Below are 17,634 nucleotides of genomic sequence, written 5' to 3' on the forward strand. Positions count from 1 at the left end.
CACACACAAACACACAGACGACTTCAATCTACAGAGAAATTAGACCAGGTCAGAAAAGAACTGGGATTTTTTATTAGACACTACAAATTACAGAGAGACAGAGAGGCTGAGGGCTGAATAGCACAAATAAATGTTATGCATCCATTCCATGACAGACAAGACCGAATACTCCTTTATGTTGTAATATTATACACTCTGAAACAGTCCGTTGGTGTTGCCATGAATACAATGGTTACAAGTCTGTTGCAATGTCCAAAATAAGAAATGAAAGGAGTTGTCAGTGTATATAATATATAGATTTTTGATGCACTAAGAAGCCCTTCAGTGCAGATCTGAACCTATCCGAATGGTGCTGTGATGAGATCTTTACATTGCTGAGAGACTGGGGAACAGTCAGTGTATTCAAGGCACTGGAATAGACTCAGAATTATGGTTAACGTTTCCGGGTGAGGTAGTGAAATCACTCGACAGTGAGGTAATTTTGGGATACACATGGATTAATTATTGGCTTTTTCCTATATTTATATATATACGGTATATATAGATGATTTCATAAAAAGACGCTCCACAGATTTGCTGAACGGCGTCATTCCAGTCTTCACTTTTCTCTACAAGCCTTGTTCACAATCGAGTGCATCTGTGCAAAAAAAGGTGCAGAAGGGAAACACCCTCTAAAGCGCAAAGAACATTAAGACCATAGCTCGATTAGAGAAGGATCATTTTACATCGCACCACACACCTTTGGATCGGAGAGACACCGCTCAGCCAAGTCTGGACTGGGATCAGACTGATGTAACTTTAAGTGTTTTGTTAGGTCCATAGTGACTTCTCTGATTGTTATGTTTTTGAAATCCTGTTTTCAGAGGTCACAAAAGTAAAATTTTACAATCAATTTCAATTTTCATGTAGAAAAACGTTATTATTATTACACTGAACACAAGCTTTTCAATTTGAATAAAAAGCCAAAGGATAATTTGAATCATACATTATAAAAACACAAATGGAACATTAATTTTCTTTCTGCAACAATAAAACATTTCTCGAATCGAACGGAAAATGAATTTTCTGTTGTGTTAAGGTATCCGTTTTTCTTGCAGACAAAGAAGAAAATAATTTCGTAACTACTAAATCAATACATTTCAAAAATAAAATTCAAAACTACAGCCAGGAGCTTGTTAGCATACGTAGCTCCATGCACAGACTGCAGGTGGAAAATGCTACGTCCGGCCGTGTCCAAGGGAAACAAAATATTATAGCAATTTTAATCAATCATCAAATAATGCATATATATATAAACTGTTTAAAACAAAAAAATTTAGTGTAAAAACAAATGACACGTCTTTGTGCAGAATTTGGAGGTGGACTTTGTTGCTTGCCAATTGGCTGAAGTTTCATATTTAAAGCACAAATTGAAATTTTTCTATTGAAATAATTTTACATTTGCATTCCTGAACTTCCACAGTATTGATCATATATATCAGCATTAGCCTTCAAAAACACAAATCAGTCTCATCTCACTCCTGACTGAAAGCCAAAGAAAACAAAACTTTGCTGCACACAGCGCTAGCTACACTACAACACAGCTAACGTTTGTTTTTTTTTGTTTTATTCTTTTGGGAGGGGGAGAGGGGGGGGGCAGGAGGGACTCCACTGTAAGCTTTCACCTTTAAGAAAAAAATTAAAGAGCTTCCCAGTGTCCATCACTCAGGTTGAGGGACACGCTACAACTGTATTGGCCGAGGGAACCAATCACACACACAGAGCAGCAACAGCACCCAGCTATAGATTTCCCTTCCTTCATAGTAACTTCATCCCATCAAAGCAGATCAGAAAGAAACAAGACTCAAAAGCTGCGCTGCCACAAAAAAAAAAGAAAAAAAAAGCCTCCATACTGAATTGAATATTGGCTTTTGAACATAAAGAAAAGCCGACTGCCGGACGCTTGGGGGTCAGTGGGCGGGGCCAGGGGTTCGACACAAAACACGATGGAGGAACTGTGTGTTTATGGATTTTCGGAAAGGGCCTGACTTTACATTCTCTCTTCTGGACTGCATTTTGTCTCGGTGCATCTGATTCCCATGAGTTTAATGGGAGTAGCCTTTATCTATAAGGGAGCCTAAAGGTGGCACCATCATGAGGAGTGTTGTTATAGCAATAATAATAATAATATTAATAATAATGATGATAATAATAATGCCCAGGAGGTTTAGGTGCTGCTGAATATCCACAAATCTCTGTAAAACTACCACAGCCTAGCTAATATAGAATATTAAAATACCACTATATGCATTTGTCTTTGAGTTATATACTTGTATTTTTAATAATATTTTGGATCTGTTGTGCCTTTAAAATACATAGTTCAGTAATGTATAGGAAAAATACTGTACAAAAAGAACAACTTATAGAATAGGTTTATATATAAACATATCTCTTGTAACCAATATATCATCTCTGTTGTGAATCGTTTGGTTTGCAGTAAACAAATTGATTGGGTTAACCACAGTATTGGACAACACCATCCAACCTTGTCAACATCTTTTACATTCATACAGCCATCTTTAAAAAGAAGGCAAACATAGAGCTACAAAGAGAAAGAGAAAGAGAAGAGATAGAGAGAGACTACAGACATCTGTTGATTTCTAAAATAAAGACACTCATCGATCATGCTAAGTTAAACAGAAGCAAAAAAGAAAAAAAAGAGAAAAGAATTATCAACAACTTTGCAAATAAAAAGAAAACATTTGTAAATAGCTTTTCATTCTGTGAAAGAAATCATGCTTAAATCTGAAATAAGGAGGAGGCTAAACGACAACAATGTCAAGAGAAGTATTAATACTAACAATTATATCAACAGAATATATATATATAGATATATATATATATATTAAAAAAAATAAAACAAAAAAACAACAATCTTCCATCTGAGAAATAAAAAGGTAGATAAATATGAGGCGGAGGAAAAGTTTTGAGCAAGTGGAAACATTGCACCGGATCAGATTGTGAGACACGCATTAGTGCAGAGGTTAACTAAAGTCACCTCGGTTAACGGAGGTGAGCTAAGATGTGAGGGGGAAACAGGGAGAGATCTGCCAGTGGTGGTTATAGTGGTGTGGTGACAGTGGGAGGGGGCATGGGGGGGCAGGGAGGGGTGAGGAACATGTAGGTAGTCATGTCGGTTTAATTCTGGAGAGGGATTATTGCTCATTGTCTGGGTGATGACGAAAAACCATGATGGTGTTTTTTTTTTCTTTTTTTCTTTCGTGTCTTTCTAAAACCGGTAAATCTACACCACGACTGCACAGGAGGAAAATAAATGTAAGTGCTATCTGAACGTTAAAATACCCAGGATGCTGTTAGAGAAGCTGGAGGGGAGGAGGAGGAGGAGGAAGAAGGGGGAGGGGGGTTTCAAAGAAATGAAATAAAACATAAACGTCAATAAAAAGGATCAAAAACATGATGATCTTCGCTGATACAACAGAAAGCGGAGCTTAAAAACACCAGATTTCTTTTTTTGGGGGGGGTAGAAGCAGGTTCTGACACGTCACATGGTTATAAGACAGAAGAAGAAGAAGAAGAAGTAGAAGAAAAAGACGCCAGGAATCAAGAAACAACAGTTTTTAGTCCTGATGTCACGTATAAAATTGGTATGAAAGTGAACAACAAACAGCATGGCATCGTTTCTCAAAAGTGGAAGGTGGTCGGAGGGTATGGGGAGTCGAGGGGGAGGGGGACTCAGCTGGTGGGTTGGCTCATAACTCCTCACAATACATTAAAGTGGGAGGTTTTGCATGTGTAAATATATATATATTCATCTATGTATATGTATATATATTCAGTCGAACAATGTGTACAGAAAAATAAAAGGAGGAACAGACAAAAAAAATCGAAGCTTATGATAGAAGTCAAAATGACAGTTATAATACCAGAATCATACAGGTGTTTGTTGGAGGAGGGTGAGGGGTGGGGGGGCGAAGGGGAGGAGGAGGTGATGGGGATGGTGGAGGAAGAGGAAGAGGAGGAAGAGGAGGAGGAGGGGGCAGTGCCACCAAAAGAGACACATTGTCCTTTAAACTCGAGGAAAAAGTGGGCGTGGGTGGTAAAGTGTCGAGGGGTAAAGGAGGAGGGCAGAGAGGGAGGGGGAGGGGTCAGGGCAAGTTTCGGGGGGGGGGGGGGGGGCAGGGCAGGTGTCGGGGTGGGGGGGCTCACAGGGGCCCGTGTCGGGACTCGTATTTAGCCACAATGTTCTTGCAGCGGCCCAGCTCCTTCCTCAAGTCCGCCACCTCCATGCGGAGCGCGGCGTTCTCCTTCTCCAGGAAGCCGGCCCGGATGGCGATCTGGTTCTCCTTCAGCCGTCGCGCGTCCCGCGACCTCTTGGCCGCCACGTTGTTCTTTCTGCGCCGGGCCCAGTACCTATCGTCCTGTGGAGCAGAGACAGACAGACGAGTCAGAACTACAGAACTGAACCCTCTGCTGAAAAAAAAAAACTAACAAAAAAAAAAGAGCTTTGTTTCCGTTTTTTTTCCGGAAACGACTAAAAAAAAACTTTCTTATCTACCAGATTTGTATTTGTTTATTTTTTGGCCTATTTAATATTGATCAGTTTTACAATAAATAAAGATGTATATTACCTTTATCATTGCAATGTAGAAATCCATTTATTATAACATTATATTGAGCCCTAATGTTAAATATTCTTCTAAAAACCTGGAGCTTCGTTTCCGGTTTTTTTCCGGAAACGACAAAAAATACCGGAGGTGACCGGTTTGTGCCGTAGCAGGTCGCCGTGTGGGCTTCTGCCGTTTGATGCTGTGACTCATCTCAACTGACTACAACACTGTTGCTCCATATTTAGCTGCAACTGTGTTAAATAACCATTTTTGACTCAGGTTATTGAGCTACTTCATAATCTGACGTTATTTTAGGGTTGAACTCGGACTGAACTTTTCTTTCGTAACATAAGACATTACGATTTTTAAAAATATGAATCACACTCTTAACACCTTCACTTTTACCATTTTAGTATAGAAGTGTTAAAAATATGGTTTTAACGTTATGATGTTTAGTCTGTTTCATAAGAAGCTGTTCTTCTATCTTTGAAACTCGTCAACAGGAAGCCTTTACTTCAAACCTTCAGAGGGTTTTTACCAATGAAATTAACATTTTCACATTGAAATGTCACAGCTCCAGATATCTCATACTAATAGATACTGAAAGTTAGTCAGCTTCATAATCTTCATTAATCAACCTTAAAAAAATTGAATTTATATTTGTTTTGCTGCCCTTCTTATAATTGTAGTTTTTGTGTGTGTCAGGTGTACTTTTGTTATATCTCTGTTTTGTTTTTCTTAAAATGAAGTGGAAAATTCAATAAAAAAGTTGATCACAAAAAAAATCAATCAACCTTCAATCATGTGATATAAAACACATTTTCATGTACAACTCATTGATTCTGAAAACTAACAGTTAAATATTTCTGTTTATTTTTTAACTTTCTAAAACCCTTTCTAACCCTTTCTGCAAAGTAGAAAACCAATTATTATAACATTATATTGAGCTGTAATGTTAAATTTTCTACTTAACACACTGAAATATTCACATTTATTCTTTTTTAAATCCCTCCTTTAGTCTGAGGTCTGTCTCCCCTCAGGGTCTAACCTGCCTTTCACCCTCCCTCCCTCCCTCCCTCCCTCCCTGTATTGTGTGTATTACATAACAACAGATCCCAGCACTGGGTCTAATCTCAGTTCGCCACCACAAAAACCCTACTTCCCCCCCGATCAACCCCGAGTGAGAGCAGCGCGTCACCTTCAGGTCCTCGGGAATGAAGATCTTCCGGGCCTTTTTGATCATGGGCTGCGGCTTCAGCTCCTCTGCGGAGAACTTGCGTTTCCTTGGGTCGAACATTTCCTGGCCGGGGACGCTGGACAGAGCCAGGTCTGCCGGGTCGGGGTTGTAGGAGACGGGCACCTGAATGGACTCTGGGTCGATGGGGCTGGGGCTGTCCCGGGATGCAGGCAGTGCTACAAAGGAAAAAAGAAAAAAAATATAAGAAAGGGCATTATTAGAGAGACAGACACACAGAGGGACAATGAGAATCAGCAGGAAACCAAACTCTAGTGGCAGAAATGGCACCATTAGCGTTGCAGGTGGCAGCTCCATTTGGGATAATTGGTTATGTAACATCATGAGTGAGTCCTCATCAGCAAAATCTTTTAAAGCTGGACAGAGGACACAGGAGGAGCCGCGGTGGGTAGCGCTGTGCTGCTAAGAGCCTCTCCTATAGGGGCGGTGGAGGAGGCGGCGAGCTCCGAGGGGGAGCTGCATGCCGCCTTTCATCCCCCCCTGAGCTCACATGTTTGTGTGTTCGTGGGCTGATCCTTGTAGAAAATGTCAGACTCTGACTTAAGAGTCGTTGCAGATGTGAAGTGAAGCCTTTTCTGGAAAAAACAACGTCTTTCTCTGCTTGTTCCAGATGCGGCCAGCAGGTGGTGCTATCACACCAGCCTTTTAAACCACACACAGGTAAACACACACAGGCACATCATTTCACAAGCTGTCCTATCTCCAGGCTCAGCAGGTATCAGCAGCTCCTGTCAGCTGATGTGGAGCTGCTGGATGCTTCCACGGCGCTCTGCTCTGCTCTGCTCTGCTCTGCTCTGCTCTGCTCTGCCTGCAGCCTGTTGTTGTTGTGTAAGGCCTCTCTAATTGATTTGCAGTCATGGGCCGACCTGTGCGGGGTGACTCAGGTTATTAGCGGCTTGGATGGAACAATTACAGCTTGATTCATTACATGAATTACACGAACCACACCTGCATTCCCCACTTCACACAAAACCATGGACGGGCAGCGGCAGCAACAAGGACTGGGAATACGCCTGGAGGCAGAACGTGTGGTTCCACCAGTTGCTGATGATCTGCTCTCAGTTTGAACATCATGACCCAGATTTTTTGTTTGCGAGCCTGCAGTGACAGCCAATCAATGCTGGCGCTGACCTTCGGTCAGAGTGTACACTGCTCTCTCTCTCTCTCTCTGCGGTGGAGGTTTGTGTTGAGAAGGGGGCCGTCGGACTGGGCTCTCTGAATGTTTTCTCTGTGGAAATCAGAAACAAACAGGAAGTCTGTGTTGAGCCTGCACTGTCTGTAACGTCAAGAGGCGCTGCCCTGCCCCAGAGGAAGTGATGGGCTCCTTCATCGAAGACATGAAATAAACCTCGAGCAGGGTGCCGCAGGTTTTGTCTGCTGAGCTCGAGGAAAACAACATTTTCTCTGCAGACAGACACAGTTATGTTTGTTTGATGAACTGTGCAGAAACTGTTAAAGCGTTTCATTATCACCTCATAAAGCTCAACAGAAATGTGGAAGAAAAATCCCCCACTGAACGCAACGGCAACAACTTCCTCACTTATGTTTGAAATACAGTGTGCAGCAGATGTTGAAGTTGCAGTCCACTACACACAGGGTGCAGCGGGTGGGGTTTCAAACCCCTCCATCAGATTAACACAAAAACAATGACTTTAATCTGAATTAAATGTGTGATTTTACCAAAAACATTTGCCTAAGGGTTTGAAGCAAGAGAGAGAACTGAATGATCGACCGATTATTGTCTTGATTAAATGATTAATTGTTGAGTCTATAAAATGTAAAAAAGAAAGAAAAAACAAACAAAAAACTGTGCGTTATAATTTCCAGGAGACCAAATATCTCACTCTGGCTAAAAAGCAAAAAATATAAAGACTAAATGTTCATCTTCAGACCTTTAAAACTCTCTCATATTCATTTTTTCCTTTAACTCTTATGACAAATCTAGCTACTTTTTGTACAAACCTTCTGTTATTTAACCTGAGTGCTCATTTTACGTAACAGTGAACACAGTAGTCAGATGACATCACGGTTATAAATAAATCAAGATGATTTTGATCATGTACAAGTCCTAATGACTCATGTTTTTCAATCACTTGTTTTGTTTTCTGACATTATAGGCAGAGATGAGAAGGTTTTTTCTTATTATGAATTCAGCCTTTTTAAAAAACCAACAGCCGAAACCAGCCGACACTTGACTGAATGTAAACATATCGTCATGAATATGCTAATTTAACGTGTTGTGTCATCTGGAGACATTTACATTCTCCGCCGACACAACCAGCCCACAGGTTCAGTGTTGTTTGACGATCAGCTGATCTATTATTTGTTCCAGCACTGAAGTAAATACGACATGAAGAGTAAACAAGATTCTGTTGACAAGACGTGACGCAATCAACGTCAGCCATCCATTCATCGGACATAAATTGATTAATTGGTTAATTGCTTGGTGACGTCATGGAATTACTGATTTATATAAATGACATAAAAAGCTGAAAATTTGAGAATCTGTAATTTATGGCTCATTTTGTTTGACCATTTTTACCCCTTCTTTTTCCTCAGGCTTTTCATCAGCAACAATTTATCACTGTATTCATTTGAACTAGATATTAACGTCTTAAATGTCTGAATATGTCGTTTTTTCTTTCCCTCTCATATATGAAAGAAAACTGAACATTAGGGCATTTGGAGTTTTTCAACAGGCTCTTGTTTGGACATTTTCAACCTTTTTTTCTTCTTCCAGAATTCATAATTGATCATGTAAATAATCATTAGAAGTTGACATGTCTCCAGCTGGTTCCAGCCTCTGACATCTGAGGATTTGATCATATTAAACTGCATATTTTTTGGAGGATGTGAACGGTCGATTTGCAAAAACAAGATGTCATCTTCAGATCTAAGAAACCGCCTCCACTTTTTTTTTTGAACTCAAAGATAAACATCAGCTCTGAGAATCACATGATTGGAGATAATCCGTCACATAAGCTAAGACACATATAGCTGCCCGACAGAACCACCCTAGCATTCATAACCTGGACGCTGCCTACCAGACAGAAAGCTTCTTACTTACTCACTAAAACTAGATGCAGTCTGAGACAATCTGTCAGGCCTGAGCAGCACTAGAAACTAGAAATAGCCCACCGTGCCCTAATCACCTTTACGGGTCATTTTGATCTCCTAATTAGCATGATCACAGGCTAAAAGTAGACACACAAGCCTGCTCGCTGACCCGTAATGTGCTCAACTGATGTACAAAGTTGAATGTGGATTCGCAAAATAGCCCCCCCCCCCTCCCTTCTCCTCCTCCTCCCTTTACACACACACCGACACACACCTCCTCCTGAACAGGAAATCTAAAATTAACAAGCCAGGAAAGGTAGAGTCCAGCGCTGACCTAGAAAGAAGCTGGAATACTCTGGTTTCTTGGTTAAATACCTGTGGAACTTGTTGTAATCTTTAATCATTTTTACCTATTTACACACACACACACACACACACACACAAACAACACACACACAAATTGGCTGAAGGTTGCTTGCTGTCACGCTACGGGGATCACATCAAAGTTGCTGTGTGACTGATAACGTTACGGTTGGTGATAAGAAGGAGCTGTTGGTCGTATCTTGTGAACAGTGAACAGAGCAGCTGAACTCTGACCTGGGCGTATTGATCTGGGCCAACGACACGACACACCTCCACTCACAAACTGCAAATGGAGGCCAAAGGGGCAGAAAGATAAATACAAATGGGATACAAAAGACAAAACTCAAGGATTCTCATGAAAAGAAGAACCGTTCATTCATCTGACTGAGATGTATTGCGTGAACGTCTCATCAGTCTGTTGCCATAGAGCTCCAATTATTGTCCAGAGACTATATTAGAAACACATTACTGTTGCACCGGGTGACATGTTGCTTCATTACCATTAACACATACATCACCTTCCTGCACCAAACCCTCGCTTACACTAAATGTGTACGAGAAAACAAACATTTATATTCTGTTTCCACTCAAACTCCATTTATACGATGTATTTTTTTTTTTGTTTTTTTTAATGAAATCAAAAAAGGGCCTTTTAATTCATCCTGTGCAGGAAGCAAACCTGTTGTCTCACCCATTTATCAACCAAGTCCACTGCAGGCTGCATGACGGGACACTGGCTGGAGGAAACTGGTTGCAACAATGGAGGAAGATAAAATAAAAAAAGGGATGTGCACTGATAACTCGCTGCTATGATCCCTACATGTTGATACGATGATGGACTTCACATTCAGCTCCTTTAAAATGTTGATTTATGCGATACCTTCCCTTCATTAACAGACTGGAATGCACAATACACAATACTGCAATACATCTGACTTCTCCTTGTTGGCCCCTGCCCACAGTGAACGGGGGTCCCGACCCCTCAACGTCTGCAGGACACTAAAGCTGACAACAGAGTGAAACGCCTGCTCTTTCAATTGTTAGTTGGTTGGTAGTGATAACAATGTTATCTGTTGCCTGCTGTAGTGAATGCAAGCAGAGCAGGGGGGATTGTGGTTGTTGTTGTTGTTGTGGGTGTCGGTGTTGGTGGTGGTGGAGTGGCTGGTTAGACGAGACGGAACGAGACTTGGCGAGCTGGAACAATATTGCGCGCATGCACGTGACAAAAGCACACCCGAGTCCATGTGATCTCTGCAGGGAACAGCCTGTGCCTTGGCTCCGAGTCCAGGCTGTGTCAGAGCCGAGCCCGCCGAGGGGAGGGAGAGGAAGGCTGGACGGGAAGCACAGAGTGTTAAAGGGAAAGAGAGAGAGAGAGAAAGAGAGAAAGAGGAGGGGAGGGTGAGAGTGAGAGTGAGAGAGAGGGAGGGGAGGAGAGGGGAGGGGAGGGGAGGGGAGAGGAGAGGAGGCAGGTTCATGCCGTGACAAGCTCCTGTTTGCAGCTCAGAGCTGCACACGGCGCCTGCATGTGTCCGTCACATGGCCCGGCACGCTGCAGGAAACCCCAGCCGCGTTCACGTGAAATGTGAAGACGCACATAGAAGCAGCAGACCCAAACAGCACAGAGACACACACACACACACACACACACACACTCATACACACACACACACACAGATGTTAGGCCCATGTGCACTCGCTCTGGAATAAACAGTACGGTACAAACGGCTGTACCTTTGACTGACTCTCCCGTGCTCGGTGTTGGAGCTGTAACTGAACCTCCACAGCTCTCTGCGCTTGTAGGAACATCATCATCATCATCATCATCATCATCATGTCGTAATTATTAAGCAGCCGTGAAGCCGCAAATTGCAACATTGCAGCAGGAGGAGCAAACGTCAAAATGAGGGGGGATTTACCATCAATTTAACCACGTATCCAACACAAACAAAACGATTCATTTCTCATTTTTAAAACCACATATCTTTGAATTATTGCCGTCTCTTCAGATTTGTGCAGGGACCTTGTGATGGGACATTTTTTCACAACTGATCAGCAGCAACAATAATTAGTTAGACGCAGCTCTAAGTCTGACTGAACTGTTTCTCAGTGCAGGGTGGAGTCGGGCAGGCGAAGAGGCCACAAGGGGTTCAGAGGAAACTTAAACCTGTGAACCATTACACTGATAGAAACACTCTCAGTCCGCTCACAGGTAAACATCACAGAGTACTGGAGCAAACTGGTGCTGATCTGACAATGTATTATCACATTAGTTACATGATGATACGAGTGTTTTTTTTTCTACATTTATGTTTGTTTTCTTTTCATGTGAACCTCAGCTGGAGGCTCCGTCTCTGTTTTTTGATTGTCACCTTTCAATCTAAAATAACAAAAAAATTGAACTTTTTACAACTCTGTCCAACATGTTGCTTTGAACCTGCTCTATGAAAACAAACCAACATGACTAATCTACAAATTACAGGGTAGGTTAAGGTTACGTTACAGGTTCAGACTTTCTGGACAGACAGGATTGGGACAGGGCTGGGTATCGTTTACAAAGTTTCCATATCAATATCGATACCTGGACTTTAATAATAATAACTTCTCTTGATCAGAATGACAGTTTTCACAATGCTTCACATGTTGGTTTCATGTTTATTTTATTTTTAAGCTCAGTCACGTGTGTTTGTTCAATAAACAGCCCATCAGCTGCATTAATAGGCTACATCATGGTCCATGCATGCTGGATGCTGATTGGCTGACTGACGCTGATGAGATCGACTTTTGATACCATATATTCTATTGTTCAGGCCCTTTTATAACAAACAAACACTGGATGTGATATAACGTATGTAGCAGGGTCTTTACAATACCTCATCAACGTTTCTTCCTTCCTAATCTTAAAGCTAGAAGACACAACATGCTGAGAGGATGTGCGTGCATGTGCGTGTATGTGTGTGTGGTTGTTCTCCAGATGTGGAGATCACAACCACATGTTTTTCCACATAAATAGACCTAACGTAACACCACCATTACAACTACAACTACTCACTATGGGGCTTGGTCATTTGTTGGAGGAGAAGTCATGGATGACTTCACCCAACGACAGGCAAACAGGAGCCGCTCACACGTCTTATAATTAAGCTGATAAACGATGAGTGGAGTGGTGATCAATCCCCATTCGACCTCAATCATCATCCACACTGTCACATCTTCAATCACTTAACTGCACTGAGGTCTTTTATCTCTGTATCACACACACACACACACACACACACACACTCTATTAGCTGTAATCAGGAACCCACCTGTTCAGCGTTTACAGGTAAAACACACAAACACAGCGTTTTACACAACCACACACACACACAGCCCACATATGTTTATCAGCCACATATCTCCACATCTTCTGCCTGGCGGCTTTGTGTGTCGAGTTTGGAGGTGAAACACAAAGACTGTGTGCTGTCTTGATGTTAACAGCGGGGGTCGGCCGCCCTAAAACGATTTAAATCGCTAAAATCGGTGTCTGGTGGTGAATTGACAAACCTACATTAAATAGTGTTTGGCAGCAGCTTAACAAACTCTTGTTACACAGCTTTAATGCTTCAATCCAAATGCCGACTGCCTGTTTAACATCAGCTCGTTGCAATTACGACATCTGACATGAAGAACAGCTTCATTCGATCACTGAAATCACTGAAGCTTCATTTCCTGAGATGTTTTAAATGTTCTGATGATGATCCCAGGTGGATGCTAATGTTCCGTCTTTAAATTATTCAGAAACTAATCTCATTCAGTCTGCAGCACTGCAGGACAAAAAAAATGAAGTCTAGCACAATCTGGTAATTTATGAATCACATTTCTTCTGACTAATGCAAGCAACTTTTAATCAGCAGTCTCCAAACCCCACAGGGAGGGAAAAACTGTTGGTAATAAAAAATTAATTGGGAAGCAGACTGGTACAGAGTGTATAATGAAACCTACAACCTACATCCTTATAACCATAGTGCAAATACACTGCAATAAACAGGAGCCGTGACCGACAACGTCTGTTCTGTCAGTCACAGCTTCATGAATGAAGACTGTGCGCGAGCGACATCCTTGGACTTGAGCCTGCTTGGCTTGTACTGTAGGACTCCAAAGTCCAGAACAGGGCTGTAAATCGGAGCCGGAGTATGTGTGTGTGTGTGTGTTAGTGTTAGTTAGTGTGTATTTAACCTTTAAGCCAAATGCTCCAACCAGCAGCAGCAGGGAGCTGAAAGAGAAAGAGCTCTGAAACACATGCTGTGTGATGCCTTCAGGGACTCAAAAACCACAGGGTCTTTGTTTCCTCACAGCATCTCTGGGTTGACACTTACACTAATGGTGGGTGGTGGTGCATTTGTGTTTGTGCGTGCGTGCGTGTGCATGTGTGTGCGTGTGAGCAGCAGGTGAGCAAACAGGAGGAGGAGGAGGAGGCGTGAACAACAAGTGTGTGATCCCACGTGTGCCCCCCTCCCCTCCCTCCCCTCCCTCCCTCCCCTCCTCGGGTGCAGGTGTGATTTCAGGTGCACATCAGGCTCCGCTGCATGTGCATCATTGTGCTTCTTCCTCACCTGCTGTGCTGCTGGGGCTGCGGAGGCAGGTCTGAGGCGCCATGCCCGTGTGAACCGAGGTGGTCGCGCGGCTGCTGAGGTCGACCACGGAGGGAGTGGGCGGGGCCTGTGGTGGCGGAGGAGCCTGTTGTTGTGGCGACTGCTGCTGCTGCGCCGCCTGCTGAGCCTGCTCGCTCTGGGCGGCAGGGATACCGTTCTCCGACAGGAACTCCTCCAGATCCATGTACTCCAGCTGGAAGTTGTCCCCATCGTAGGGCAGCGTCTTGTCCCACAGGGTCGGACCCAGGAAGGCCGACTGTGGGTGGCTGGCTGTGCTGCTCTCATCTTCGAGCTTCTTCTCTTTCTCTTTGTCTTTCCCAAATCCTGCAAAACAAACAGTTGCATACACACACACACAGTCATTGCAGTGTCTCAGATCACGGGTCAGTGCATGGGTATAAATAGAAAGTATGCCTGGAGTGAGTGACATCTTAAAGGGTCAGTTTAATCAATTAATTCTGTTAATAAAAAATATTAATGTTTAATTTATCAGTGCTGTAAGCAAAAACAAATCCTGAATTGTAGGAAAAGATAAATATTGATATTTTAACATACATACACAAAAAAACAAAGTTATTATCATGGCTAATAGTGGGAGAAATAAGTTGTTATTAGGGCAAAATTGCAATTTAAGATTAAAAATAAAGCCTCTATTGATGTCCAGGTGATGAAATGACACTTAATGCAATATAAACAGAGGGTGGACAACATTGACAACAGCTGAGGAGCAGAGAAGACGCCCTCTATCGACAGCTTGTGGTATGGCTAAGATAAATCCCATTGAAGACGAGAGAGGGTGTAAAGGTTATAAATGGACCTTCGGTGCTAAAAGCAGCAGTCACAACAGAAACAGTATTTTTAGATAATTTAGTCACAAATAGGGGCTACAAAAAAAAAGCTTGTTTGCTTGAGCTGAAGTTCACGTCAACCTGCTGTCAGTCAACTAACATCCAACAGAGACAATCATCATTCTGATTTAATCATCTCTGCCGCTCTCTCTCCTATTAAGGTTACATTGTTTCTTTTTGATCAAAGATAGTAGAATATTAAAGAGATTTAGTGAACCTGTGTCCTTCACTGTGCTGTCTGTGAAAACACTGACTGGATCATGCCTGCAGAATGAAAATAACAACCTGCGGAGAGAGGCACCACCACAGATAGAGAAGGAGAGATTGAGAGAGAAGCTGTACGCGCAACTCAAGTTTTTCTTTCTTTTAATAACAAACATTTTCAAACGCACCTTCTTCGTGGTGGAAAGGCAGCTTCAGCGGGTTCTCCAGCAGGGATTTGAGTACGCAGTGAGTCGGCGGCAGGAAAGTTGGGTTTATTGGAAGAGGTCTGGCCATTTTCTCCATATGTCTTGAAGGGCAATTGGGAGAACAACGCTCACAGAGACTTTTTCTTAAAAAATATTATATATATGATCCCCCCCCTTCTTGAGAAAAAAGAAACGCGACCGAGCTTCTCGAGCCGGCGGTAGCCCGTGCAGGGGCTCCTCGTAGACGGGAGAGAAGGAAACAGCGACGCCGGGGCTCAGAGCAGCAGCGGCAGCGGCAGGACGGTGAGCGGCTGGCTGGATGTCTGTCGCTGCGGCTGGCTGGCAGATAGCTGGAGGAGGAGGAGGAGGAGGAGGAGGAGGGCGGAGGGAGGGAGGGAGCGCGGCTTTGGCGGAGCCTCTCTACACTCCTCCATCCATGTGCGGAGACGGACGTCGGTGACGTCAAAGCCCCGGGTGGGCGGGGACCAGTCCTCGCGACGCGTTCAATCAGCGTGGGAGAAAACAAACCTCTTGGTTCTGGAAAGGCGCTCGAAACGTGCTGCCTTCAGGTACCGTCGGAAAAATGTTATTTGGTATTTCAGCGCATTAGCTACTGTAGTATGAGCGTAGGCTATTAGTCATGCGATTTAGTTTGTTTCGCATGTTTTCGCATCACAACTGAAACAATAAATTGGTTGATTAAAGGGCCAATAAGCAGAAAATGATAATTTTAGTAATTGATCTTTTTAGTTGAACAGAAGAAGACTTCACAATGACTCTGGAAGTTGTGATGGGTTATATATTCTGATTTATTTGGAGAAATAGCTATACACACAGCAACAACAACAAAACAAAGCTAGATGATGAATGAAAGATGTTCATTAAAAAAAAACACACACAAAAGAAAAGAATCATTTTGCACAGAGATTATATTTTTGTGTTTTGAATTTAAACATTAATACAATAGCCTCAAATTCCTCAAACTGTGCTGAGAGGAGAAAAGTTTATTCAGTCAATCAAGACTTATTAACATTGCAGTCATTTACTCTCCCAAATATAATCAATTAAACTTTGGTCAAAAGGATCCAGAACAGGTAGCTACAACAGGTGTCATGACAGCATGACAAAGTTAAGGAGGGAGATGTAAAATGAACACAGACCAAAAAAAAAAAAAAAATGATATAAACACAGAAACGGGTGCATAAAAGCAGAAGGTCAGGCTGTGTGCAAAATCCAAAACACAGCAGTGGGAGCTGTGCTAAACCACACAGACAGTCTGAATGAATGAAACCCAAAACCATCAGCACACTGCCTTTTCCTACACAGAAGTTATGAACTACATGATTTATAACAGGTTTTATGTTTCGACTGACTCTGAGTGATTCACGCTTGTTTCTCATCAAGACCCATCAGTCATCTGAAGCTTTACCCGGTTACCAATCGCTGTCATGTCACAAATGCTCCCATGTCATTTTCTTGTTACTGCAACACCGCAGGTATTTTTAGAGCAGGTATGTCAACATTGAAAATCTGTGACTGACAGGCCTGTTACGCTACATTTACATGTCACCTGTAAAAGTCAGTTCCACGTCGTTTATAGTTATTTTTTCAACCCCGAGCAAAAACATTCTCCAAAAATTATACTGTAAGTGTCTCATAAAATCTGCCCATAAACCCTGAAAGATCTTCATCTTTCTCAGCTTGGGTAATGTATATATACTACTTATATGACCAGAACAGCTCTTAGTGGAAATAAAACATATTAAAACAGTAGATTCAAGCAGTAATTTCATGTTCAAGAACATTTTATGACATTTGCTTTCCACTAAAACCGAACTGGCTGCAGCTTATGCTCTCAAAGTCAGACTGGTATTTTAATTCTGTGACTCCTTCAAGTTCTTTCCCTCAGATGAGAAGTGTTTATAGACGTATAAACTCTCCAAAACCACATTTCAAACAGAGCGGTTGTCATACAGTTTATGTCCTGACCAGTAAAAAAGAAAGAAAGAAAGAAAGAAAGAAAAAAAAAAGTGCTGCTGTATTCAACTGTAAATCTGAGCGATGAGGAAACAATCCGCTGCGGTGCCACGGTGAAGAATGACGTGAATCTAAACTTGACCTAGTTTCAGCCAATGGCTGCAATTCTATCTGTGCAGGTTGCGGCACATGGAAACTCACGCTGTCTGGAGTAGTAGTGGCTGAGTCATGGTTTGAAATCCTCGCTGGGCTCTGCCCATTTCTATTTGTTTTAATGAGTGGTTGGTCTGTGTCATCATCAGCATCTCCTCTCCTCTCCTCCACAAAAAAATGAAAAGCTGAAGACAAGTTGCATGGTGAGGAGGTGATTGATTGTGATTGTGCAGATGTGGATCACGACTAGACTGGAACAAAACCACCTCCCACCTTTTTTTTTTTCTTTCTTTTCCCCCCTTTATGAAACTGTCCCCATGCCCATGACCGTGT

At 42.4% G+C, this 17,634-nt stretch overlaps 1 protein-coding gene across 1 annotated transcript; it reads right to left on the reverse strand.

The window, feature by feature from the left end:
- Positions 1-29: 29 nt before the first annotated feature.
- On the reverse strand, positions 30-15,497 carry hlfa (HLF transcription factor, PAR bZIP family member a). Its single transcript, XM_083977330.1, has 4 exons — positions 15,154-15,497; positions 13,875-14,237; positions 5,806-6,020; positions 30-4,418 (listed from the first exon to the last, which is right to left on the reverse strand). The coding sequence occupies exons 1-4, from the start codon at positions 15,266-15,268 to the stop codon at positions 4,203-4,205; spliced, it is 909 nt and encodes a 302-aa protein (XP_083833456.1). The 5' UTR covers positions 15,269-15,497; the 3' UTR covers positions 30-4,202.
- Positions 15,498-17,634: the final 2,137 nt, after the last annotated feature.

This window comes from Trachurus trachurus (genome assembly GCF_905171665.1).
Source record: "Trachurus trachurus genome assembly, chromosome: 8".
Taxonomy (NCBI): domain Eukaryota; kingdom Metazoa; phylum Chordata; class Actinopteri; order Carangiformes; family Carangidae; genus Trachurus; species Trachurus trachurus.